This window comes from Dipodomys ordii, unplaced genomic scaffold (genome assembly GCF_000151885.1).
Source record: "Dipodomys ordii isolate 6190 unplaced genomic scaffold, Dord_2.0 Scaffold195, whole genome shotgun sequence".
Taxonomy (NCBI): domain Eukaryota; kingdom Metazoa; phylum Chordata; class Mammalia; order Rodentia; family Heteromyidae; genus Dipodomys; species Dipodomys ordii.
This window is the reverse complement of record NW_012267411.1, coordinates 3,237,214-3,262,807: the sequence shown is the minus strand read 5'-3', so window position 1 is coordinate 3,262,807 and position 25,594 is coordinate 3,237,214. Positions and strand designations below refer to the sequence as shown.

At 35.8% G+C, this 25,594-nt stretch overlaps 1 protein-coding gene across 1 annotated transcript in view; it reads right to left on the bottom strand.

Moving 5' to 3' along the window:
- Reln (reelin) overlaps positions 1-25,594 on the bottom strand; it is a 323,527-nt gene that overhangs the window by 238,883 nt on the left and 59,050 nt on the right. The window contains exons 4-5 of the mRNA XM_013034723.1: positions 15,322-15,354; positions 12,333-12,411 (exon numbers count right to left, since the gene is read on the bottom strand). Coding sequence (XP_012890177.1) covers positions 12,333-12,411; positions 15,322-15,354 — 112 coding nt within the window. The remainder of the gene's footprint in view (positions 1-12,332; positions 12,412-15,321; positions 15,355-25,594) is intronic.

Below are 25,594 nucleotides of genomic sequence, written 5' to 3'. Positions count from 1 at the left end.
GCCATGCAGAAGCTCTGCAACTTCATGCAATCCCATTTGTCCAACCTTTCTTTGATTTGTTGTGTTTCTGGGTCTCTATTAAGAAAATTTCGGCCTGTGCCAAGGAGACCAGAAACACAACAAATCAGTGTACTTTTTTAAACCAAGTGACAGGTACTGAGTTGTACTAACAATGCTTCATTCACATAAAATTGTCTCCCTCAAAAAAAATTGTTTCCCTCTATATTTTTAATCCACATGTAGAATATGCTAAAAAAGAGATTTAGAGATACTACTGCCAAAGTAACACAATTGGTAAATTACATAACTTAGTAATAAAAAAAAACCTCCCAATATTCTGTTTGCAAAAGTTATCATGCACATCCAACTGTTAGGAAAAATACTCTATCAAATGGAGACATGATGGATGCAGAGAGAGCCTCTCTACTCATTAAAATTGTAATGTGTGCCATATATGTACTTTCAGCTTTCTAACTACATTAAACATTAAAGAAACAGGTGTGGGATGTACTTCAGTGATACTGTGTTTGCTTGGCATGAATACAGTTCTCAATTTGATTCCCTAACACTGCATAACAAAAATCAAATGTAAGAAAACCTTGCTAGTCATCCCCGTAGCTACTGTCCACAATCCCACTCAAGAGGCTGAGATTTGAGAATCATGGTATGGAACCAACCCAGGCAGATAAATTCAAGAGATTCTTATCTAATCCTATCTAACCAGCCAAAAGGCAGAAGTGGAGGCATGGCTCAATTGGAAGAGCAACAGCTATGAGCAGAAAAAGCTGAGTAAGAGTGGGAAGCTCTGAGTTTGAGTTTAAGCCCAGTACCAGCATCAAAAACGAACAAATAAATAAAAAGTGAAATCCCACCTCCACGTATTAAAGAGATGAATTAAGTAAAGCTTTTACCAATGTATTTAAATTATGTTTTCACCATAGTTATTAATGGCATAGTTGATAGTCTTTTTCATAGGATGTCTTCAAGTTGGAGGGAATATTTTATACTTACAGCACATCTCAATTCAGACTAGCTGCATTTCAAAGGCTCAGCAATTTTATGTGGGTTACATTGACCATGTTGAACAGCATAGCTCTAAAGAATAATAGGACTTGGAACTGGCTGTTCTCTAGGTATGAAGACAAGTCTACCTTTCAAAGATTCATCATTGATGTGACAGTTTAGGATCTGGCTAAAATTGTAAGACTGCATATTTTTAGGAGCTGGGAAAGAATGAGAGGTATACAAAGAAGAGAATAGGTCCAAGAAAGGATACCTGGGGAACTGTCAGAAGTCTTAATCTGGTTTTTAGAAAGTTCACACCATCATAATGACCTTTCAATATAAAATCATTCAAACCTATCGACCTATATCTCTACTTTTCCATGTATTGGCAGTGGAGCTTACTTGTATTCTTGCTCCTAACCAACCTTGTTGCTAATCAAATTGAATTTCCTTATATTAAACCCATAAAACAGACAAAAACATGTGTGACATTTATGTCACAACATGGCCTTGCAGCAGGATTTCTTCTACTTATCTCATTCTGAGAAAGATAGGCTTTGTAAAGTTAGGTAATATTTATTCTTCAGAGATATGTGGGAAGTAGCAAATTTTGCATAATCACAGTTTAAAAGACTTTTATTTTACAATTTACAAAGAATGTGACCTCCTGGTCTAAGGATTGGAAATGAATTGCTTTTTTACCTAATAGCAAAAGATAGCAATATTTCCCTAAAGTAAAAAAGAAAATTTATTTCCCAATTCCCAGTATGAAAAAACAGAATATAAAAATCTGATAAATATCATTTGCCCACATCAAAATATATTCTGTCATAGACAATATGATTAAAAGTCATTTTAAGGGGAATGCTTGCAATTTTCAAATACCTTGCAAAGCCTGAATTTATTAACCCCTTTCTGAACCTATTTATCACATGCTTAGGTTCCACATGAGCCTTGTCTATTACTGAAGTTCACAGATCATCAAGTTAGAGGGGACCTGCAATATCACTGCATCTCATTACCCCCGCACACTTTATAAATGATAAAACTGGAGAATTCAGGTGTCCTGTCTTCTCCCATTCAATCCTAATACAGCCATAATAGAAAATAATCCCAGTTCTATAAGAATAATATGCACTTTAGAGAATATTGGTAAATTTTACTCTAAAGGTGTATTTTTGATAATCTATTATGACTATTCTTTTTTCTAATTTCCTTTAGTGATGTTTTAGAGGTTATATACAGTGGAGTTATCTTTACATGTGTCAGGTAATAAGTACATTTCCTTTTGCATAGTGTCCTCTTCCCACATTCTCTCCCATTCCCTCCCTCCCATCTTTACCCAGGAGTAGCAGAGTCTGCTTTCACTAATGTCCAGTGCAGCCAGTGCATTCCACTGCTGCACCTTTTCACCCTTTGTCCCCTGATTCAGTGCCCTCTCCAACCTGCCCACAGATGAACATGTGAGTATACCATATATAAGGTAGAGAATACAGAATCATCAGAAAAAGAAAAAAAAACGAAGAAAAAGTCTTTGTTTCCATATCTTTGGAGTTCATTTCAGTATGTATATTATTTTATATACATATGAAGAAGCACTTGGATATTGCACCTTTGTGATTCTCTCCTAAGAATATCCTCTTTTGGTCTCACTCTATGTGAGTATCTAGAATTCTGTGAAATTTGTCATATCCCAGTATGCTTTACATCTAACTTCTACATATCAGGGAGAATAGGCACCATTTGCCTGCCTATCTGATTTGGCTTACCTCACTTAACATGATTTGTTCAAGCTCCATCCATTTCCCTACAAATGACATCATTTTATTCTTTCTAATGGCTGTGTAAAATTCCATTGTTCATAGGAACCACATTTTTTTTGATCCACTCATCTACTGTGGGGCTGTTTCCATATTTTGGCTATTGTGAATAATGCATCAATGAACATGGATGGGCAGGTGTCCTCATCATATCCTGGCTCATGATGCTCAGGGTAGCTGCCAAGGAGTGGTATGGCTGGGTGGTAGGAAAGGTCTATGTTGGGTTTTTTTTGAGGAACCTCCAGACTGCTCTCCAGTGTGGCTGTACTAGTTTACATTCCCTTCAGCAATGCAGTAAGGGTTCCTTTTCCCCTACATCCGTGTCAGTATTTGCTGTTATTAAAATTCAATGTTGGCCAATCTAACTGGGGTAAGATGGTATCTCAGGGTTGTTTTGATTTGCATTTATTATGACTATTCTTTCTAAAATGTATTCACATCTCATATATGTAGGGGGGAAGAAACTGAGACTGGAAAGATTGTGATCCAAGTCCTGCCTGGGCAAAACAATAGTGACACCCCCTGTGAATCATAAGACAGATGTGGCTGCTCATGTTTGTGGTCCTGATAGTCAAGAAGTGTAGGTAACAAGACTGTGATTGGAAGATGGCCCCGGGCAAGAATGTCAGACCATATTGGAAAAAAAAAACCCAACAAAAACAATAAAGCAAAAACAAAAAAGGCTGAAGACATGGCTCAAGTAATCAAGTACAAGGTCCTGAATTCAAACCCCACTATACATTTTTTTCACATATACAGTAAAAAGAATTTGTTTTACTAATAAAAATTTACAAAAACCAGAGACATGGAATGAATTTCATTGAAATGAATTAATTCACAGGATTGATATATACAGAATCAAATTCAATACTCTTCTGTCTATAATACATTCTTAAATAACTAATCAAAATTTATTTTGTGTATGTACTTCTTTTTCTTCCATTTATTATCAAAACAAGAGAATCAATAAATATAAAGCCTGGTCTTGCTCACCAACAAGATTAGGGCCAAACATAAATGTAAAAGGAAATGAAATACTTTGAAGAAGTTTTGTTTTCACTACAACCAATTCTCTGCAGTTTCCAGGATTGTTAGTATTATTTTGGTATCATTTCTTTATCTCTTTTTTGTGCTATTTTTGTCTTGGGATGAATAATTTTATTTGATAAGCATTTGAACAGTCAACAGTATGCTTCTTAAGTTATAATTATGTCTTTTATTCTGAGTTTTAAAACATTAAGCACCTAAATACACCTCAGCAACTAAACAGTAGGAAAAGAGGAACTTGGATGTGAAATGTGACAGAAGACCTAGGTCCTCACTCCAGTGACTAAAAAGGCCTTCAGGATACAGGAAAAATGGCTAGAATTAATGAAAAAATTGAGATCCTCTGTACAACTAGGGATTTATTAATGGTTGATGGTGAAAAGGAATGGAAATAATATTTTCTCAAGAGTAAAAAAAAAGTAGTCTAGCGACATAACTCCTTCTACTTTTCTGATCAAAATGAAGTCACTCAGCCTTAAGTCTAGCACTCTGCTGAAACAAGTTAATCACCTGGAAACTCATTGACAATAAGTTATCATCAAGTTCTCATTTGAGATACATGCTATTTGTCCCTAAGACTAAGGACATCATATTATCTACATATAATTTATTGCCTCTGAAGGTGTGGGTCTTACATTCAGCCCACAAGAAGCAATCTGGCATTCCATGAGCCAGAATTATCTATTCACCAACAGATATGTTAAAATAATGTCAATATTTGTTCTGGTCATAAAAAAGTTATTTAAAACTAGAAGGGTAGAGGAAAATAATGTCTTGTAACTCTCAGACCCAAAGATAGTATAAAATCACAAGGACTATGAATCCAGAAAAGTGAATGAGCCCTCCAGGCCATTTGTTGGCTAAGCAATAAAATAACTACTTTAAAGACAGCAATGTTTCTGTACCTTCCATTCAAGCTTCAACAACCCAAATGCTCAACTTTTGATCATATTCTATAAAAAAGAGGGAATTATTATTGTAAGCAATTTATGTGATCATTTTCAAAAACTGCAAGATCAAGGCTTTAAAATAATAATCTCTTAAAAATCTATTCTCTTTATCAATGTGGAATATTTTTAGAACAGCAAGGAAAGTTCACTCTATAAGACTGAGAATATCACCTTCAACTATGTCATACCTTTTTTTTCCTGAGGAGCTAACACATGCCTTAAACGTGAAAATGACTAAACTCCATTTATAGCTCATTCTTTCTCATTACTTCTCACTGTGGAAGGTAAGAGAACTCTTCTGATTTCACTAGGGAGTTAAAAAATTTGATCTTTCTCTAGTTAACAGGTACAGTGACAAATAGGGTAAAAATAACCCCTCTAAAATCTTACTATTCTGATCTCCTACTATGGTGAATTCTACAACATGCTGGTAGAAGAAATATTTTCTCACTTGCTTCAAATGCACTTGACATTTAATTTCACTGAATGAGCTTTTGTTTCTTTAATATAAAACAAAGATTAAAGAAGGAAATAATAAGCTAACATCTCTATTGTAGATAAAGACTTTCTGTAGAGCAATTACATTATGGTTTAAATGAAAGGAAGAGGAAGAGGAGAAAGAAAGAAGGAAGGAAAGAAAGGAAGGAAAGAAGAAATGAAGGAAGGAAAAGAAAGAGAGAAAGAAAGAGAAAGGAAAGTCAGAAGAGTTTTATAAGAAAAAAGGTGATGACAAAAGAAAACAGAGAATGAGAAGTTGTAGGAAAAGATGAAGAAATCAAGGGGGAGAATTAGGAAGTAAAAAAGTAGAGAAAGATGCACATAAGATCAGAATATTATACCATGAATCAATTACATTATGACTACAAAATTTCCAAATACAATGATATATTAGAGATCCTGGCAAGGCTAAACCATCACAGAAATTATTTTTCTTCTCTCATCAATTCACAATCCCTTGCAGTCACTTATTCATTAAAAACTGTAGAATTTTTTCTTCCCTTCTACCAATGCTGTGTTTGAGTCTTACTGTCCTTAAGACTGCTAGACATTGAGCAAATGTCTGGTAACACTAGATAAAATAATTTTATACAGTTTTCTCTTTTTCATCAGTCTTCTTTTATCATAAATGTAAGGTCCGCCCCTGGATGGCAAGCAGACTCCACCCTCCTTGCAGCAGTCTCCACCCAGTACCTGCATTACCTAGGCAACTGGGTCACCTGGAAGAGGTCACATCTGAATTTGATGTGGCCACACCTTTCCCCGCCCATACCCTACATAAGGCCTAGCCCAGGCCCAGACGCTCTCTTGCTCTTCTTTTCTGCTCTCTCTCTCTTGCTCTCTCAAAACCTAACAATAAACTCCATTTAAATTATGGTTTTCAAAATTTAATCCTGCAGTTCCTCCCAGTTCTGTTATCTATGGAAAGGGACAGAGCTTCAAGATACTAGTGAATTACAAGGTGTTTGTACTATTTATGTTTGCTAAATGGTCACTGAATAAAACTTCAGATAGAGTAACCCATTCTAACCCTGAAATATCAATATTTTTATATTATTTGTTCAGACAATTATTTTTCTCAAAGAGGAATTTTTTTCAGGTCTTTTCTTTTTTTATTGTGAGAATACCGTACAGAGGAGTTACAATTACAAGGGCAAGATAACGAGTACATTTCTTATCAAGCATTGTTGCCTCCTCTTTGTTTCCCCTTCCCATTCCTTCCCATACTCAACCCACCTCCCCGCTCCTATCTCCCCCCACCAAAGTTGTAAAGTTCATTTTTCGACATAACGACTTGTACATCACAATGTTGCAATGGGTCCACCTGTATCCCTAGTTAAACGATTTGTTTTTTCCCTTCCCCTCCACAAATTATACCAACATCAAATACAGTGAAAGCAGGGGTTATACCATGGGGAGGGACATACAAAGCAACATAGAAATCATCTTATAAATATGTTAGAAACAATTGCATGAAAGAAAAAAAACATTTGAATTATCAAAGAGGAATTTTTAATGAGCCAAATGACCAATCTTTTTTGCACCAGTTCATAACAATTCAGTATTTTCAAGAAGATACTAAATGCAGTAGAGTTAGTGATCTTTTAGCTGTAATTTTGTAATTTTGTAGTTTTGTGTATCTTAATCAACTGACAGAAGTCTTCTTGTACTACAGGATCTGAGACTACTTTGTATCTTTCTTCTTGGTGTCTCCTGACCCCACTGGTGTCATGACACACTCTCTAAGATGCTCCATCTGAGGAGGAGCTCCTGTTCTTCCTGGATCTCTGCTGACTAGGACACATTTTTGATTATTATTATTCTATCTTGTGCTGGAGCGGAAACAGCTGCTGTCATCTAGTTGCCATCTATCATTGTGTTTTTAATATTCCTTTGTATCCCACTAGAACATCAGTGAGATTATAGCTCCGGATGCTGTCTGTGATCTCCAGAAAACAAGCATTTAAGAGATAACTTAAGCAAAACAAAGATTCCTCATCGAGTTGGTAATTGCCTGGAGGGTAAAGACAATTCTTAACACAATTTAATCATCTTTAAGTATCCATTCACATTGTAGTCTCTCTCTTTCTCTCTGTTAAAATCAGTAATATCCCCTATTTGAATATTTTCTTATTATTGCTGAAATTTTTATTGAGATAAATTTACACAGCAAAATACACAGACCTCAAGTATTGACAAAGGCATATATCTATGTCATCCATTATCGTCCAAGCTGCATAATATAATTGTCCTCCCAGAAAGGTGATGGTTATGCTAAATGGCTTAATTCATAAAAACAAACTCTGAAATTGCAATTGATGCCAATAGATAAGAAATAATCTAGTATTCTACAAACGATGCAAGCAAGCAGTAGGGAAATTGAATATTAGTAAGATGAAGTATATTTGTGGTTTCTAACATTTTTCTAAACTTTGTTTCATAGGATTTTTCTTCTTTTTTTGGAGGAAGGGATTAGAGGGTTGTTGTTCATAACTATAACCCCTCTATCTGCCACAGTGCTGTGATGCTGGGTAGCACTAGTGAAGTGATATTGTTCTTTCTCCCCATAGGAGAGGTGGAACATTGGGATTTGTGAGGAGATTGTTGTGATACACAAAAACCTCTGCATGTAGCCCAGCATCAGGGAAAATTTAAAGTGGAAAAGTCCCTCTCATCAACCTGAGCCATGGCTATGCTGATCTGGAGGTCCTCTTTATTTTTTTATTTTTGTCGGTCATGGGGCTTGAACTCTGGGCCTGGGCGCTGTCCCTCAGCTCTTCAGCTCAAGGCGAGCTCTCTACCACTTGAGCCTCAGCGCCACTTCCAGTTTTCTGGTGGTTTATTGGAGATAGGAGTCTCATGGTCTTTCCTGCCCGGGCTGGCTTTGAACCACGATCCTCAGATCTCAGCCTCCTGAGTAGCTAGGATTACAGGCGTGAGCCACCAGCGCCCGGCTCTCCTCTTTATTTTTAACTATTTCTCATCTCTCAAACAAGATAAGGAGAAGATGATGGATAAGTGGGGAGGTAAGATTCATTTCCTTAGTAAAGCCCCATAGAGATTTGATGCTGGGGACAATTAGTTAGAAGGAACTTATGTCAATAACCTCAGAGATATCTGTGGCCCAGATCAAGAAGCTCAGAACTGTTTATTTAAACAGTTCCCATGTGCTCAGCAAGGACCCAGAACAGTGTGGTTGTCCTGGAGGAGTGGTTAGGACAGGGACAAAGGCTGTCCTTGTGGACTAGGCACAGAAGACTAGAGGAGAGAATGGAGGTAGCCCCTGCCTCTGCCTACAGGAACAGATGTCCCAGCACTAAAGGTACATCTCCAACTACCACTTGTTTGTGTACTCCTGAAACTTAGTTTTTAAAAAAGGCAGAAAAAAGGTAGAGGGAAAACCATACTTGAATGAAATCAAGTTTCCACCAATGTGATAGAGGTGGACAATAAAAAAGTAATTAAGTTGGGTTATAGAAGAATAAAGTTTTATTTCCCTGATACCCAAATTTGTGACTACAATTCATAACTACATGGTGTAAACATAAACAGTTTCCATAAGGGTTCTTTTTTACTTGAATAATGTATATGAAGCTTTTGGAAACTCTTGGAGAAACAGGAATATCTATCTATCTATCTATCTATCTATCTATCTATCTATCTATCTATCTATCTATACATATCAGAGAAACAGGAATATATATATACTCCAATATGTACATATAACTATCTATAGGTATTGATACATATATTTATAGGTATAGATATAGATAGTGCCAGTCTTGGGCTTAAACTCGGTGTTTGGGTACTTCCTGAGCTTTTCTGCTCTACCACTTGAGCCACAGCTTCAATTCTGGCGTTTTGGTGATTAAATTAAGATAAGAATCTCATAGCTGAGCGCTGGAGATTCACATCTGTAATCCTAGCTACTAAGGAGGGCTGAGATCTGAGGATCACGGTTCAAAGCCAGCCAGAGCAGGAAAGTCCATGAGACTCTTATCTCCAATAAACCACCAGAAAACTGGAAGTAATGCTGTGGCTCAAGTGGTAGAGCGCTCGCCTTGAGCTGAAGAGCTCAGGGACAGCACTCAGGCCCAGAGTTCAAACCCCACGACTGACAAAAAAACAAAAACAAAAACAAAAAAAAACAGACTCTGAAGTTATAAAGTATGAGAACTACCTGTAAGGTTCTATATCAGAGAAGGGTTTTGTTGCCTTATTGGAAATAACAAATGGGAATATTTGATTTTACTGGTGCTGTTTTCTGACTTCAGAGAGTTTGTACCTATTTTAAGGATATTTTAATATCCTTGTTTTATTTTTTATTTTAATGCCTTTTAAAAATCATCTCTGTGATTCTTATTTTCATTGCTATCTGTCCCATAGATTATGTAATGCAGATATATTTACTTTGATGTTTGTTTTTCATGAAATATAATTAAAGAAGACTTGAAGACTCAGTTAAATAAACCAGATTAAGACTAATTTAGTAATAATGATTTTAATAATCACATTTAATTTTAGAAAAGACAGTCTACTGTGAAAATAAGCCACAGGAGAAAGAAGAGGAAAGGAAGCAGGATGTAAGGGAGGAAGAAAGAAGAAGGAAAGAAAAGAGAAAAAGGAGGAAATGGAGGGATAGTAGGGGGAAAGTGAATAAGGGAAGGAAAGGACAATGCCGGAGAAGGAGGGAAGAGAGTGGAAGTGAAGGAAAAATCACTTATGTACTGAACATAATATGAAATAGCATGATGCTAGACTTTTTCATCCTATCTAGCCTTAAAACAATGTTCAGAAGATAGTGTCTGTCCATTTTTTAACTATAAGGAAGAGAACACAGAGAGAGGAAGCAGCTTTTCACTTTCCTCAGGGTACCCACTTGGCCAACTGCTTGAGGGTCAAATTGAACTGGCCTAATCTCACAGCCTGTGCCACCTTTTGTTCAATAGACATCTGTCAATGAGATGGTCATGGCCTCTGTTTGCCTTTAGAAAAATCTTAAAAAAAATTAAGTGAAGGAGATTGTATGCAATAAGAGTAAATTAAAACTACTCTGAAACTTATTTGATAGAAGACAGAACCACTTAGTTTTTTTTCTCTAAAAGTAGGAAAAAACATAGCTTAAGTAAAAGAGACACAAAATCCATAATTTTGGTCAATCAAGTACATAATAGATCAGTCATGGAAATGAGGGACACAAAACTCACATTTTATTGATTTGAAAAGCAACAGAATTTGAATCACACAAAAGCCACGTTTTGTATTTATCAAGAAAATTCATGGAAGACCATGAGTTAGCCTGACCAAGATGAACTTACTTCCAAAGAAGCAAATGCTTTAATAATATCTATATTAATGGAATACTTTAAAAGTCAAATATGATTAGAAGTAGAAAAATTTTCCTAGGTAAAAGTGGTACTTAGGAAGCTCTTTTTTCTTTTGTGCCTTTTGTATTATTTTTCCCTTTAGCATATGGTCTTGAGCTCGGGGCCTTGCAATCTAGTTTAGCTTTTCCACTCAACTCTGGTGCTCTATCAATGAAGATTAGAGTCTCATAGATTTTTTTTCCAAGGCTGGCTTTGAACCATGATCTCAGATCTCAGTCTCCTAAGTAATTAGGATTACAGGTGTAAGCCATCAATGCCTGACTCCTTTTGATGCTTTTTGTTAACAAAAATTTTAAATTTATTTTAAGAATTTTTTATTTATAATATATTCATAAAGCAATTAGTAGACTGTTTTCTTAGGAATATGAACTGTGAAGCTTTGTCATTGTCTAGTCAGGTAACATTTTATGTTTAAACTATTTAGATCTACATTTCTCTCTACAGAAGACATAAAAATTCCATTCATAGTACTGAAGTCCCACTACTCTTATCTAAACGGCATCTTCAACTTTCAATCCAAAGGTTACAATCTTTAAAAAGTCCCACCAAGAGACATCTTTCCTCACATTTAAGAATTCGTCTCCAATCAAGCTCTTTAAAATGTTGTTTCTACACTTTTCTCTAAACTATCAGCAAGTTGAAGGAACTGCAGTCCTATAAAACTTGATATTTAAATAATTACTGCTAAACATTCATTAAAGCATATCATACGCTAACATCTGAGTTATTCTCTTTCTATTCTTGAGTACTTGAGTTTATATCACATAGAATTTCTTGACTTCCTCATCATATATCCAACAGTACAGAGCATCACAGAAAATTCAAATTCAGACACCCTTCCAAATTACACAGATAACAGTTCTGAATTGACAGGCCTAATCTTTCATGATCAGCAAAAAATACAATTAATTCAACATTTTTTGAAGAATGAGCTTCAGTTTGCTCTGAAAAATCCCATGGAGCTTAGACTTAAAACTGCCTTCCTTTTTTCTTTGTTGCAGTACTGGGGTTTGAACTCGCGGCCCATAGTTGCAAGGCAAGTGCTCTACCCCTTGAACCACCATACCAGGCCTTTGAATAATGGCTGTTTTTTTTTTAAGATAGGGTTCTTGGGATGGCCTAGATTGTGATCTCCCTATTTGTGTTTTCCTGCTTCCCAAGTAGATAAGATTATATAGGCTTGAACATTTATCCCATCTTAAAAATGGGGAAGTATAAATAATGATGTAGCCCACTAACTTGAAATTATTTGGAACTATGATTCAAATCATTTGTCATTTCAACCAAAACATTTTCTTTTACTTGTCATCAAAAGGATTGTTGCACTCTAGCATAAATGTATCTTTTTATGTAAAGTTGTAAAACTGGAAAAAATCTTAACTATATTCATGTCTTTGAGGGGCAATTTAGATTCAGTTCTTAAAGAAGTTAAGAAATAGATAGAAGATACAGTCTACACTAAGCCTATTCCATAGTTTAACAAGTCTCACTGATACCTTAGCACTAAAGAGCAATTTAAGTAACTGTTCCTTAAAGGACCAATCAGCATAATAGGATTTTTTGTTGTTTCTTTCTTGTTTTTTTGCATTTCAGAAATGAAAGCGAGGTATAGTCCTGTAACTTACCATATATTTGGATTTAATTCCAGTTGTGAGTAGGAGTCAAAATCATCTCGTAGGATAATACTGTCACTATGTATCTCAGCTGAAAGAAAAGGAAAGTGTTTAGAAAAGAATTATAGTACAACAGTAAACTTAGCTAAACATGTAGCATTTATAAAGAATCATAGTATTTTAAATTAATTTAAAATAACTTGATTGTAGTTGTTTTTCCCCCCTAAATTTGAAGGGAGGAGGTTAAAAGCTTTGTGTTTAAGCACTTTTAAGTTTGAAATCCAGAGCCCCTGAAGAAAAATTGATCCACCGTCATAGGGGGTAAGGCAAAAAGACCAAGGTGAATACTATGAGAAGCCACACAGAATTTGTTTCTCACACTGCTACATTATAACTGTCCCTGTCTCCCAAGAAACTGCCAAAGCAGATTCACTTTAAAGCATGAAGGGGATAGAATAATCTGCCCATTCACTGCTAGTCAAAGCCACTTACATTTATTGATTCATTTTCTCTTCTTTCCCCTCTTGCCCATGACTTGCTTTTTTATTCACCCTATTTTTATGACTTCTTTTTATTTAGTGTACTTCAAATTGTTCACTTTGTTTACCCTCAGAACTGCACAGTAGAAATTATCTACATAAATAGGCAAAAATCCTTAAATAGAAGCAGTTTAAAAATCAGGAAGAATGACAGCAAACCATCATGATTGGAAATATCACTACTCTTGAGAGCGTGTGAAACACCTATGTTTAAGTCTTAGAACTTTGGTCATGCCTAGAGTAGAGAATGTTTTCATAGACTGTATAGTATGGCTAGCTAGAACACAAACATATTCGAGTTGTAAAAATTAATTAGTACTTTATAAGCCTGCTTGTCTGATTTCCCACTGTTTGCTTAAGAAGTTTGTTTCAGCTAATAGAAATTTTATGTTTTTTTTTCCTTTGTAATTTTGTTAGGACTAGTTAACAGATGCCTGTTGGGACAATTGAAAGCAATTAGCAAAATAATAACGATGATTTTACTTTTTTTTTTGCAACAGTGGTATTTTATGTTTTTTTCTCCCCTGTGGGTTGGGGGCTCACTCAGTTATAATTCTCTGAACTCACTGGGTAATTAATATCTCTCCCAAGCGTCTGGAAGCATATTTTAAATTCTCTTTAGTGACATCCCCACCTATGGCAGTCCTCATCTCCTTTATACCAGGTATGCCAGCAGGCAGGCACATAACGAAGTCATGGAAACTAGTGAATCAGCATGTATTCAGAGCACTGGCTGCTCCAACTCAAAGCCTTAGGCATGAAGTACAGGGAGACTGGATATACATCGGAGGGAACGCTGCCATGCACTCTGTGCATGGGAGGGACTTAATGATTCCTCTGAGCAATTAGATGCAGTGTCTGAGATGCCTACAGGGTACAGCTCTGTCAGTTCTCAACCTGGCCGAGGCCTGGCTGAGCCACTGTGGATCACCAGCCTGTTTTGGCTGCCAGAAGGCATGCTTCTAAGCACTTACATTCATCTGCCAAGTAAGAGGAGCCTCAAGCTGTAGCATTACATAAAAGTAGAGTTTCTCAAGGCAGACTTTCCAAAGAGAAAAATAAATTAATTGGGTTTGTAGGTTGAAAGGAAAAATCCCAAGAGACAAGAAACTGACCTCTCTGGAGGTCCCACAGTGAGAGACATCTGAAAAGGCTAGAAACAGCTAGGATAATTTTTTTTCACTTTAAAACAAGTCTTTGTGGACACAAATGAAAAATTTAACTCTTAAAAATTGTTTTTTGGAGACTTTTGCTTAAAAAAGGCAACTGTCAGCCTCATTGAATATTTATGTATTTCTTTGTTTCCAAACAGCTAAAAATTTTAAAGAGTATACTTTATAATTTTACTTAATCCTCATATCTATGAGATAGATAGTATTTGTTAATTCCATATTACACATGGAGAAAGCAAGGCACAGAAAGATTAAGTATTTGTTGCTCAATGTCAAGCCAATAAGTTAATCCCAGACAGTGTAGCCTAACTGAGATATCTTAATGTATATTTGTCTATCTTTTGTAGTACTAGAGTATGAACTTGGTTTGGGCTTGTTAGGTAGACATGTTTGAGCCATGCCACCAGCTTGTTTTACTCTTTTCTTGAGATAAGGTATTAGTTTTTTACTGGACCAGCCTGGACTATGGTCTTCCTATTTATATTCCTGACTGTAGCTGGGATACCAGGTATATACTACTGTGTCCAGTATTTTTCTGTAGAGGTGGGGTCTTGTGAACATTTTTTGTCTATGCTGGGCTGGAACTATGATCCTTCTGATTTCAACATTCAACGCAGCTGGATGACAAGTGAGTGCTACGCTATTGGTTGATCTGGGGGTCTAGTAAATTTTTTTCCTGAACTGGCTTTAAGTCACAGTCCTCTTGATCTTCATTCACCATGACATGAGCCACTAGCAACTAGCTACAATCTGTATTCTTAAACCATTGTGCCACGTTGCCTTGAAAAGTGTACATAAAATTGAAAAAAATCATGGTGTTATTTTAAAAGCAGATTGCTATTTAAAGAGCCTCCTTTGGTGCTCAAAAAAGTTACTGAATCATTTATTTTTTTGCAGCCTACTAAGTTGAGCAGGAATCGGAAATCTGACATGCCCTCTGCTCTTCCACATTCACGGCTCCTTATTGCCTCTAGACTTGAGTAACTTGTGATCAGTAGAAGCTTTGGGGAAAATGCATCATTCCAACCTTCAGCCACAAGATGACACTGAAAAGGATTCTAGGAGGGAGGGCACTGACAGGTATGAAAGTCCCTGCCAAGCTGCTAGCTGGGCAGCATGATTGCTTCGCTGGAAGGTTCTATGTTCAGTCTGGACCTGAGTCTAATTTCAGTGAATGACCAGCAAATTAGGGAGGGCAAAGATTCCTCACCTCTATACCACCTGCCAAGAGAACTCAAAGACAGAAACAAGATCACCAAGGCTGAAGATATCAAAGCTTTAAATACTTACCTAGATGTGGATGTGCACTGGCCTCTGTTGGAGCTGGACCAAGAGAATGAAAGAGAAAGATAATGATTAACAACAAAGAAAATCCACAAATGCAGCTAACAAGCACAACTGCAACTATGAAACTTGAGTTGCACTAAACAGACCAAATGGTTAGATATTTTAAAGAAACAAGACAAAAACAAGTGCTAATAACTATTCTAATAGTGATGGAAATCTCTATTCAGCTATATTATTTAAAAATAATTGTTCCCTCCTGAATGAAGAACAGTTGCACGGAGAACAACCATTTATTATATAGACTTAGTCTGATTCCCTTAAATAGCAATATAACCATGATGGGATAGGGCTATGCCAAAACATTCTTGAGCATAATTTACATGGAAGGTACTGTACAGGAATTAGGGAAATGCAAACTAAAAGCACCATCCTGGACCTCAGAGAACTCACTGCTAGATAGGACAATTAGTGTTATGGCAGTGTTGGAGGAATCCCTCATAAGGAGAGAAGACAAGGGAGAGATGTTACATCCTGGCTGACTAGAGAATGAAAGGTATCAAGAAATGTCTTCACTGAAGACAATTTTTCTGCTGGATGTTGAGACTAGTATGAAGTAAGCAGAGGTAAGTAATGGAGAGAATGGCCCGATGGGCTAACCACAAATTCTGTAAGACTGAACGAAAGATTAAGAGTAGGGAACAGAGACAATGATACTGGAAGTATTGACAGGATAAGATCATGGAATTGAATGCTAAGCAAGTTGGACTTAACCATAAAGTCCTGATGATCCCCCAACATCTACAAGAGAAAGACAATGCATTCAAATACACATTTGTAGAAAGATGCACTGAAAAAGTGTGGCCACATGGGATACTACCCTGTTTGTATTTTGCTTATACTGTTTTCTTCAATGGATTTTTAAGTCTGTGAAGAAATACCTAGTCATTATCTGAAAAACAGAGTTGTGATGTAGATGTTTTTAAATCTCATCTCTGTCAAAGAAAAATTTCAACTAAATATGAAAATGTGTTCCTAACAAAATCGACAGCACTCCAGTTAGATGAAAAATTCAGACTCCATAGCATTTTTTAAAAAAAGAAACTGATATTTGTCTTATCAGTTCATATTAACATATATATATTGAAAAATATTTGCATTTAGTTTTTGGGAGCAGATTCTATGTGTTGTAGATATTGTTGGTAAAATCTTTTAGCATGCATACACTCAATGCTCTCTTTTATGGAACTCTTGAAAAAATGAAAAAATTAAAGATCTTATATTTTGTGTCAATGTTTTCTTGGTTAATTTGTAGTATAATTTCACAAAGAATTACTAAATTGTTTATTCTAATGAAATATTTTCTTGAAACAAAATGCTTGTCAATTACTCATCAAAGACAAAAACATGGCAGGATGATAGATATTCTTTATAGTAGCATACTGTGTATGGACAAACTGAATTGAAGCAATCAGAAAGACAAGAGTTTGCAAACTAGAAGGAAAAGTAAAAAAATTCTGTTAAACCCAAAGCTTTTATGCATTTTCCTCAATATCTGGAAGACTTAAACCAAGTTCCAAGTACTACCCAAACTTGTCTGCAAAAATTTACTAGAAATTTTTGAATAATTTCTTATTGATAATTTTGAAATTCCTTTTTAACTTATATATTACACCTTTGTGAAATAGGTTTAAAAAAACCAAAACAAAGTAAATAAATTTACTTTGATACTTAGAGCTTTGAAATGTATTTATGCTTTTGCATCAAAGGTAAATCAATACTTCTAGAAAATGAGCAAATTTTGTCAATGATAATGTCATGTTAATGGAAAATGTTTTTTTTTTTTTGACATTCAATCCAGTTATTGAAAGTCTTCAGGTAAGTATGTGAAGCTACTATCAAATGGACATTTAATGAAATCTTAGACCAAGTATTGTAACACTTAAGATTCACTCTAACGTTAGAAGGATATCTTTAGGATAAGATCATAAAGGCTCAAAAGCTATGTGCATATGATCATAAAATATGATGCTTATAGAAATTAACTCCAAGAAATGGAAACAAGAGTTTTTTGGTTTTTATTGTTTGCCGATTTTTCTCTCTTTTTTCTTTGGTTTTATTCCCTTTTGTCACTGTTTTTGATTTCTGTACACTTTGTCTTCTGTATAAGTTTATCTGATTTGGGGAGGGGAAGGAGAAGCACAGAAACAGTGGGACATAGGGAGAACCAATCTAGCAGTGATATTCACTAGATGCTATATTGAAAATTAACTATTCAACTTGGTGGGGGAGGGCAGTGAGGAGGGGAAAAACTGGGAGAGGATGAGGAAGAGGGTAACACTGTTCAAAAAGAAATATACTCTTGCCTGATTTACATAACTTTAACTCCTCTGCATATCACCTGTACAATAAACTTGAAAAAAAAATGCACCCTAAGGGTGGGGCACTGGTCCTTCAAGCCTATAATCCTTATTAAGAAGGCTGAGATCTGAGGATCACAGTTCAAAGCCAGCCCAGGCAAAAAAAAAGAAGTCTGCAAGACTCTTATCCTCAATTAACTATCAAAAAGCTGGAAGTAGAGCTATGGCTAAAGTGCCCTTAAGCAAAGAAGCTCGGGACCTGAGGCTAAGCCTAAAAACCAGCACACACACACACACACACACACACACACACACACACACACACAGATGTATTCTAAGTATTAAATACACACCAGATTTTGGAGTCTTAGCATAAAAAAGAATGCAAAATTTCACGTTAATAATTTTATTTTGACCATATTACATTGAAATTCTTAATATTTTATATATTCTGCAATAAAATATATTGTCAAATTAACTTCCTGTATTTCCTTTTTTATTTTTGTGGCAACTATAAAAATACTTAGTATTATAAATAGGCTTCACATTATTCTTATATTGGACCATGCTGAATTACAAGTAGGAGAGATGTCTGTACTGAGCTCTATTGAGGAATTATTGCCACTAAAAAGGTGGGGACTTATGAAAGGAAAATCATGTTGCTTAGGAACAATGCATGCAGGGCAGGCCATGTGAGGCCCATGAAATCATTTGGTACATGACAGAATAGACATGTATGCTTCTTGTCAGCTGCCTACAGTTGTCTGTCCCTATTGATAATTTTGCATGTCCTGTGAATAATGCTATACATACAATAGTCTTTGGCAGAAAAAAGATTCCCCATACCTAGAAGTAGAATTTATTAGGTTCTTTAAAAAAATCAGAAATGATAGTTTGGCTTCATTTTTTAAAATTGTGTTTTTATTATCTTAAAGTAGTGGTAAAAAGTAGTTGCCTTTCAACAAATCAGTTTATAAGTATAATGCATCTTGATTGACGTCACCTTTTTCATCATTCTCTCCCATACCTTCCAACCCATCCCCTCATCTGAATTTTCTGAATTTCATAGAATATTCATTGACGCCATTACCCTTTCAAAAAACAGTTGAATACACTGACAACTTAGAATAGGCTTTATGGAAAAAAAAACTTGTAGTATTTAATTTTCTCAAAGGTTATTCTCTTTAACGGATGTACTTTTCTTTCAACTAACTTAATCTAGAAGGGAACTTTTATGCAATTATGTGACTTCAAAATACAGTCAGTACTTCAGCAAACTTGATAAATAAATGATTGTAAAGGATTGAGACCAACACACTAGACAGAAAAAGAGACAGAATGCCTGAAAATGAATTGGGAGTTTTTTTTTAAAGTTTTTGAGTCAGATAATCACACATATATAGATATATGATGACAGATAATTCTTACAAATCCAGGTGTTATATTACAGGAACACATATCCTGAATCATTTTGGAATTCAAAGGCCCTAGGTAGTTTTGCCTCAGGTATCTCTTTACCTAATTTGAAATTCAAATGTATTAAATTTCCAAAGCTAAATATGACAAATTAGACATGGTCTGTGAAGTTAGTATTTAATGAGCTATGAACCTAGACTTTCATCTCCCCAGGAATAATTTCTTTATTACTTTTTATATTTTATTGCAATAAAGCACCATTTGACCTTCAAGTATGATAATTAAGCTTCCAAAAATGTTATAAATTTAGAATAAAAATAGTTCTCTCTGTGTTCAGGAACATACTTATGATCAGTATAAAAGATGACCTAATATTTAAAGATAGTTAAATTATACACAGAAGCAGCAATATTAGCAATTATTTTTCTCTTTCCCCTTCTCATTTCCCACCTCGATTTGATTTGTGTTTTCTAACAGTTTATCATTTTTCATATTTTAAAATAAACTGAATAGGAACAAAACACAGATCTATCTTTATTACCTATGATTGGGGAACAGAAAGAACTCTTTCAGATTTATTCTTTAAGATTTATTCTACTGTCAATAATAGAACCTTAATGATTAAAACTTATGATTCCTTGTCTTACTGTCTTATGTCCACATCTTTTCTGGGGAAGATAGTCATACAATTTCTTTAAAAATCTGTCTTCAATATGAATGAATTTTTAAGTAAAAATTTAAAATATATAACAACCAACTACTTAAATTTTTGGTGAGTTTTTATTTTTAAAAATATTGCTGCTTTGGAAGATATGCAGTTACCAGCTGGATAAATGATAGAGGAAGGTCAGCTGTGAGTTGACTGGAAGCCAGAGCACAGTTATGTTTTTAAAACCATTCAGAGATAGGAGAAATGAAGAGAAATACAAGGAGGAGGGGCTATATGGAAAGAGAAGCAAGGATGATCCAGAGAGGGCCATGAAAGCCAGATTACACTGGGGATTTCAGGCTGAGAGTGACAATCTGGTTTGTGTCTAGGAGCATCTTAATAAATGGATGGAAAGACCAAACCAAAAAAAGTAGCAGTAGGCATGAAAAGAGGATTGGTCTAAGCAATATCAAGGTTATTCTTAAGAACATTGAGTATAGGCATGGAAAACAAAGGAATGAACAAAAAATATTATCTGGGTTTCAGTGTAATACTGGATGATTATGAAGTCATGAACTAGATCTGTAGCAAAAGGATGCAGATTTAGAAAAAAGTAAAGTCCAAATTAGAGTATATTAAGTTCAGGGTACCAAAAATAGTTCTGAATATAATGAAGACAGCTAACATTCACAGAATATTGATGTACTAGCCACCTTGCCATCATGGCATTCAATCCTTACGTCTTCATTATGTTCCTTCTGGGTGGAGAATATTGTGCCAGGCTTCTGGGAATGAGTGGGATGGCCTATAATGTCAGTGTTATTATTCTATCTTAAAAATGAGTAAACTGAGTCTCAGAAACATTACGTAGTTAGAAAGTACAAGAGCAGAATTTAAAAACAAGGAATAGCTACAAACTCTATGTCCTCAAACTTTCTGAGTCAACACCAGGCAAATGGGCAGAATGTGAGAGATAAACCACAGTTGTGCATGAGATGACCAGAGTCAATAGAAGAATATGAGAAGCTCAAGAATGGGGCCACTACCAGATCCAAAATACACAGTGGAGAAAGCCGAAGAACCCACAAAGAAACTGAGAAAGAGCGAGGAAGTCAGACACTATGAAGACCAGAGTCCTTGAACTAGCTGGCATCTTAGTAGACTAGAGAAGACCATGTGAATGTCGGTTTCCACCATGTGCTGATAGTAGGCCAGATGTCAGGTTAGGAGTAATGCTGAAGATCAAGCAGTGCTTTTTCAAGAAGCTGAAGTGTGAAGGAGAAAAATAATCAGAGCGTATATTCAAAGGATCTCTGAAGAACAAGATACTAAAGCTACAAAAATGAACAAATAAATAAGAGGACAAGGTTACTGGAACAAGGGCCTTAGAGAATATGGGCAGAATGTCTTTCCATGAGTTTATGTATTTCTGTAAATGTATTTTGGTCCTACTCACCTGAGTTTGAACTAGCATACCTATAGTATAAGCTATTTAAGAACAGGGTATGACACAGCCTTGTATTGTCACGCAACTCCCTTGGGTTTGATACTGTGTCAACACATATGCCTTGTAGGAACAGACGGCAGTGTGCACTAATTAATACTAATACATTCCAATTTCTAACAACTTGATTGCAGAACTGTATACTGTTATACATATCTTCACATGTGTACTAAAATAAGATTGGACTAATGCACTATATGAAATAGTATTTCACAAGTCAAAACAAAATTGTGATTTATAATGCTGACAACAGCTTTGTAATTACATAGATCCAAGCAATTACTAGATTCAAACCTAGGTTTTGTCCTTCAAAATATGGGGAAATGAAGCAAATTACATGGCAGCATGAGTGGAAAACAGATTTCTATAGGCATTCAGAAGACGCCAATGTCAAATTCTTCTCTGACATAAATCTTCCTCTTTTGACTTTGGGCTGGATAAAGCTGTTAAGTAGCAATGTATACAGCCTTCAGACCCGAAAAGAAGGCTGTTTAAATCTATGATCAATCACCTTAAAATAATCAGCATCAGTCCAAAGTATCTTTTTTGGCAAATTAAAAAATAGCCAGACCCACCCATAGCCAGTAAGAAGAAATTTTATTATGGCCACATGAGTCAACTCTTCCTCATTCCCCTTAATCTTGCCTGTTTTGAATACCACTTGGGGATACTTTTGTCTGCCATATCCCCAGGAGGGCTTTAGTTCCTTTCATATCAGGTAGTTAGTGAGACCTTGAAGCAAGACTGAAGGATTCCTGATGTCTTCCCTGAGCCTCTTAATTCCAGCTCTCTACAGATGGGATGAATAGGAGTTTTAAGAACTACACTGAAATTCAAACTACAAAACAGATGTCTTTGCCCAGCAATGTTTAAGACTAGGAAAATTCAAATGAATCACATTAGATTTTTCCCTGCAACACATTCAAATAAGTATGGTAAAACACACTTGTGACTATTAAAGAGAAACAAACTGATTAAATAAAGACTATGCATTGCAAGGTACTGGAAAGACATTCATAACATAAGCTATTAAGTAACAAGGCTATGGCCATGGAAAACTTTACAGCCTACACTTTGTACAATAATGTACAGTTCAACAGTGAAACCCACTAGACACGATGTTGGAATGAACTTGGAGGAAGAAGGAAATCAGGAAGGAAAAACCTGGGAGAGAATGAGGGAGAGAGGGGGTAACATTGTTCAAAAGGAAATGTATTCATTACTTCACTTAGGTAATCTGTACATCTGTACATCACTTTTATGATATATTGTTCTTAATTTAGGTACATATCCCTTAGGGAGATTTGGTAAATCAGCTGCATCTTCTGGAATCATCTAGAGCAGATCAAAGCATCACTGACCCAATCACATCTTATATAGACAATCTATTACCCATGACAGACTAATATTCAGTGTTTTGACTTTATGATTTCTTAATAATCTTGTATTCTCAAATGTCATGACCATCCACACTGTACTGTCAAACAATGTCTTTATTAATTGGCTTAAGACATAAATTCTAGTTCATATTTCAAGTGCTCTCTCCAGTACTCTGTGTTTAGGTAGAGTCTAAGTATGGCCCAAAGATTCATGTGCTAGGAGCTTAGTCCCAGGTTGATGTTATTAAGGTGATGGAACCCTTAAGAGACCTTGTGGAAGTTAGTTAAGTCATCGGGGCATGCCTTTGGAAGGGATAAAAATATTATTTATTTATTTATATCCAATTTTAGCGATCAAACTTGGGGACTCACATATTGTTACTACTTACTAGCACTACCACTGAGCTGCCTCCCCAGCACTAAGAGGAACTCTTTATTCTGAAAAAGTTAAAAACCCTCTACACGTTATGGAGTTGTTTATTAAATTCTTCCTTCCCTTTAGCTCACAAATTAAGTAAACTTTTGCTAACTTAAATCACTTAAAAATTCCAGAGTTTGGGGTCTCAATGAAGTGTCTGTGATCCAACGCAAGTAGAAAACATATCCATGCTTTCTACCATTCACTGATTTGAGGGTGAGGAACAGTAGCAGAATTGCTGAGGCTGGCAGAAAAATAGCCAAGTTTTTTCTTTTTGCACCAGCTGTAAGCCTGACCTCCCTCTCCCGCCCCCCACAACACAAAACACTTGCCTTTAGTTATAACCACTTCCATAAACCCAAGAACAGAGAATTCCAGTATGGTTTGTAAATTCGGGGCATGACTGGTGTCAGACCGCTAAGTCTGCCATCTGGCCTTGCTAAACAATCAATGTGTGTGTTTGAACAGGGTATGCCAAGAAGCTCACAGGACAATACATATATACACCCACCATTATTCTCACTGCTCCATCCTCCACTGTGATTTGTACACATGACTGCACCAGCAGTCATTACTTCACACTGGATACTCCTGTCTTAGCAGGTGAACTTACAAGGGCTCTAAAAAGTATGTATTCTCTCTTAGGTTTACAGAAAATTGGGCAGTAGTAATAATCTGTCTTTTTAAATCAAAGTTGGGGTCCTGAGGCTTTTCATGTTTATTTTTTGAAAGTTAAGAATCTATGGAGATGGGTTTAGTGGTATTTGCCTGCAATTCCAGCTACTCAGAAGTGTTAGGGGGATCATTGTCAAAGGCTGGCCTGGGCAATGGCATGAGATTCTATCTGAAAAACAAACTAAAAGCAAAAAGACTAGAGATGTTGCTTAAGTGGAGGTACAATCATTTAGTAAGTGCAAGACTTCAGTGCCACTTACTGGGCTGTGAGTCCAGTGATTTGCATTCAAGCCCTTGATACTTATGAATAGTGTATATTTTGTCCACTTTCTTGGCTTTGTTGCTTAGTGTACAGAAAAGGGCACTAAAGTTCTGTGATCATAGCATAGATTCAAATAAATCCAACCTCAATCTTTGTATATTACATTCATATTAATAATTTCCATAGCACTATTTTATGTGATTCAGAGGCATGTATTTTAGCTTTGCAGCAAAAATTTTTGTGAAAGGCAGATCTCTTCTAGGTCCTTTCAAAACTTTAATGTGTCCTAAAAGTTCTTCTACCTTTGATTGATCTTCTCTAACAATAAATACTTCACCATCACTTTAAAATCACTTAGTGACATTTTGGACAAATCTCCAGATAGTTAAAATGGCTAACTCTTTTGCCCATTCTTGAATAGCACCTTCTTAGAGATTTATTACACTCTTTGCTGCCATATTTAAAATCCGGACATGCCTCTTCCTATTTTCAGGGTTTTTTCCCCTTACAGCTTCCAACATGGTATCATATGTACACACGTATTATATCTTATATTTATTTCCTTTCTTCTCTCTCTTGGAATGTAGTCTACATAATAGTAGGCATCTTTTCTCTACTCAATGATGTATCCCAGTACCTATCCTAAACCAGAGTCTGGTCCTGTGATAGATATTCAATCATCTTGGTGAACACTAAATGCTAAGTAATTTGTTCTGTTTTTTTTTAACTGTCATTTTTAGGCTAAAGGAAGCATACAGTCTACATATACATGTGCACTTACCACCACCACCAACAACAACCCTAGAGATGAGAAAATGCTGGCTTCTTGTTTGCACTGTGACATGTCAGAATTCAGCTGCTGTGTTTATAACTACTTAGGACATTAGATTCAAGGAAGAGCTGTGAACGTCCCTGAATCTGGTCTAGTGACCAAGAACATTAAGGGGATTCTTTAGAGTTTATGTGAACATTTGTGAATAATTCTAGCATATACATATATAACCTGAGGATCAATGTAAGGAACATTGCTTTGGTAAAAACTATGTCTTCTAAGCCTCTTCAGTAAATGGTACTGGCAAAATTGGTTAACTACTTGTAGAAAACTAAAGCTAGATCCTTATATATCAACCTGCATCAGAATCAACTCCAACTGGATCAAAGACCTCAGAGTTAAAACAGACACTCTGAAAACATTACAGGATGGAATAGGAGAAACCCTAGGTCTCCTTGGCACAGGCCACAATTTTCTTAATAGAGACCCAGAAATACAACAAATAAAAGAAAGGTTGGACAAATGGGACTGCATGAAATTGTAGAGCTTCTGCATGGAAAAGGACATAGCTATCAAGATCAATAGAAAGCTCACGGATTGGGAGAAGATCTTCATTAGCCATACAATGGACAAGGGTCTCATACTAAAATATACCTGGAACTCAAAAAATAACCCCTCCAACAACAAATCTTCAAAGACACACTGTCCAATAAATAACTGGGCTAAAGACTTAAAGAGAAACTCCTCTGAAGAGGAAAGAAGGATGGCCAATAGACACATGAAGAAATGCTCAACCTCTCTAGCCATAAAAGAAATGCAAATCAAAACAATACCTCACCCCAGT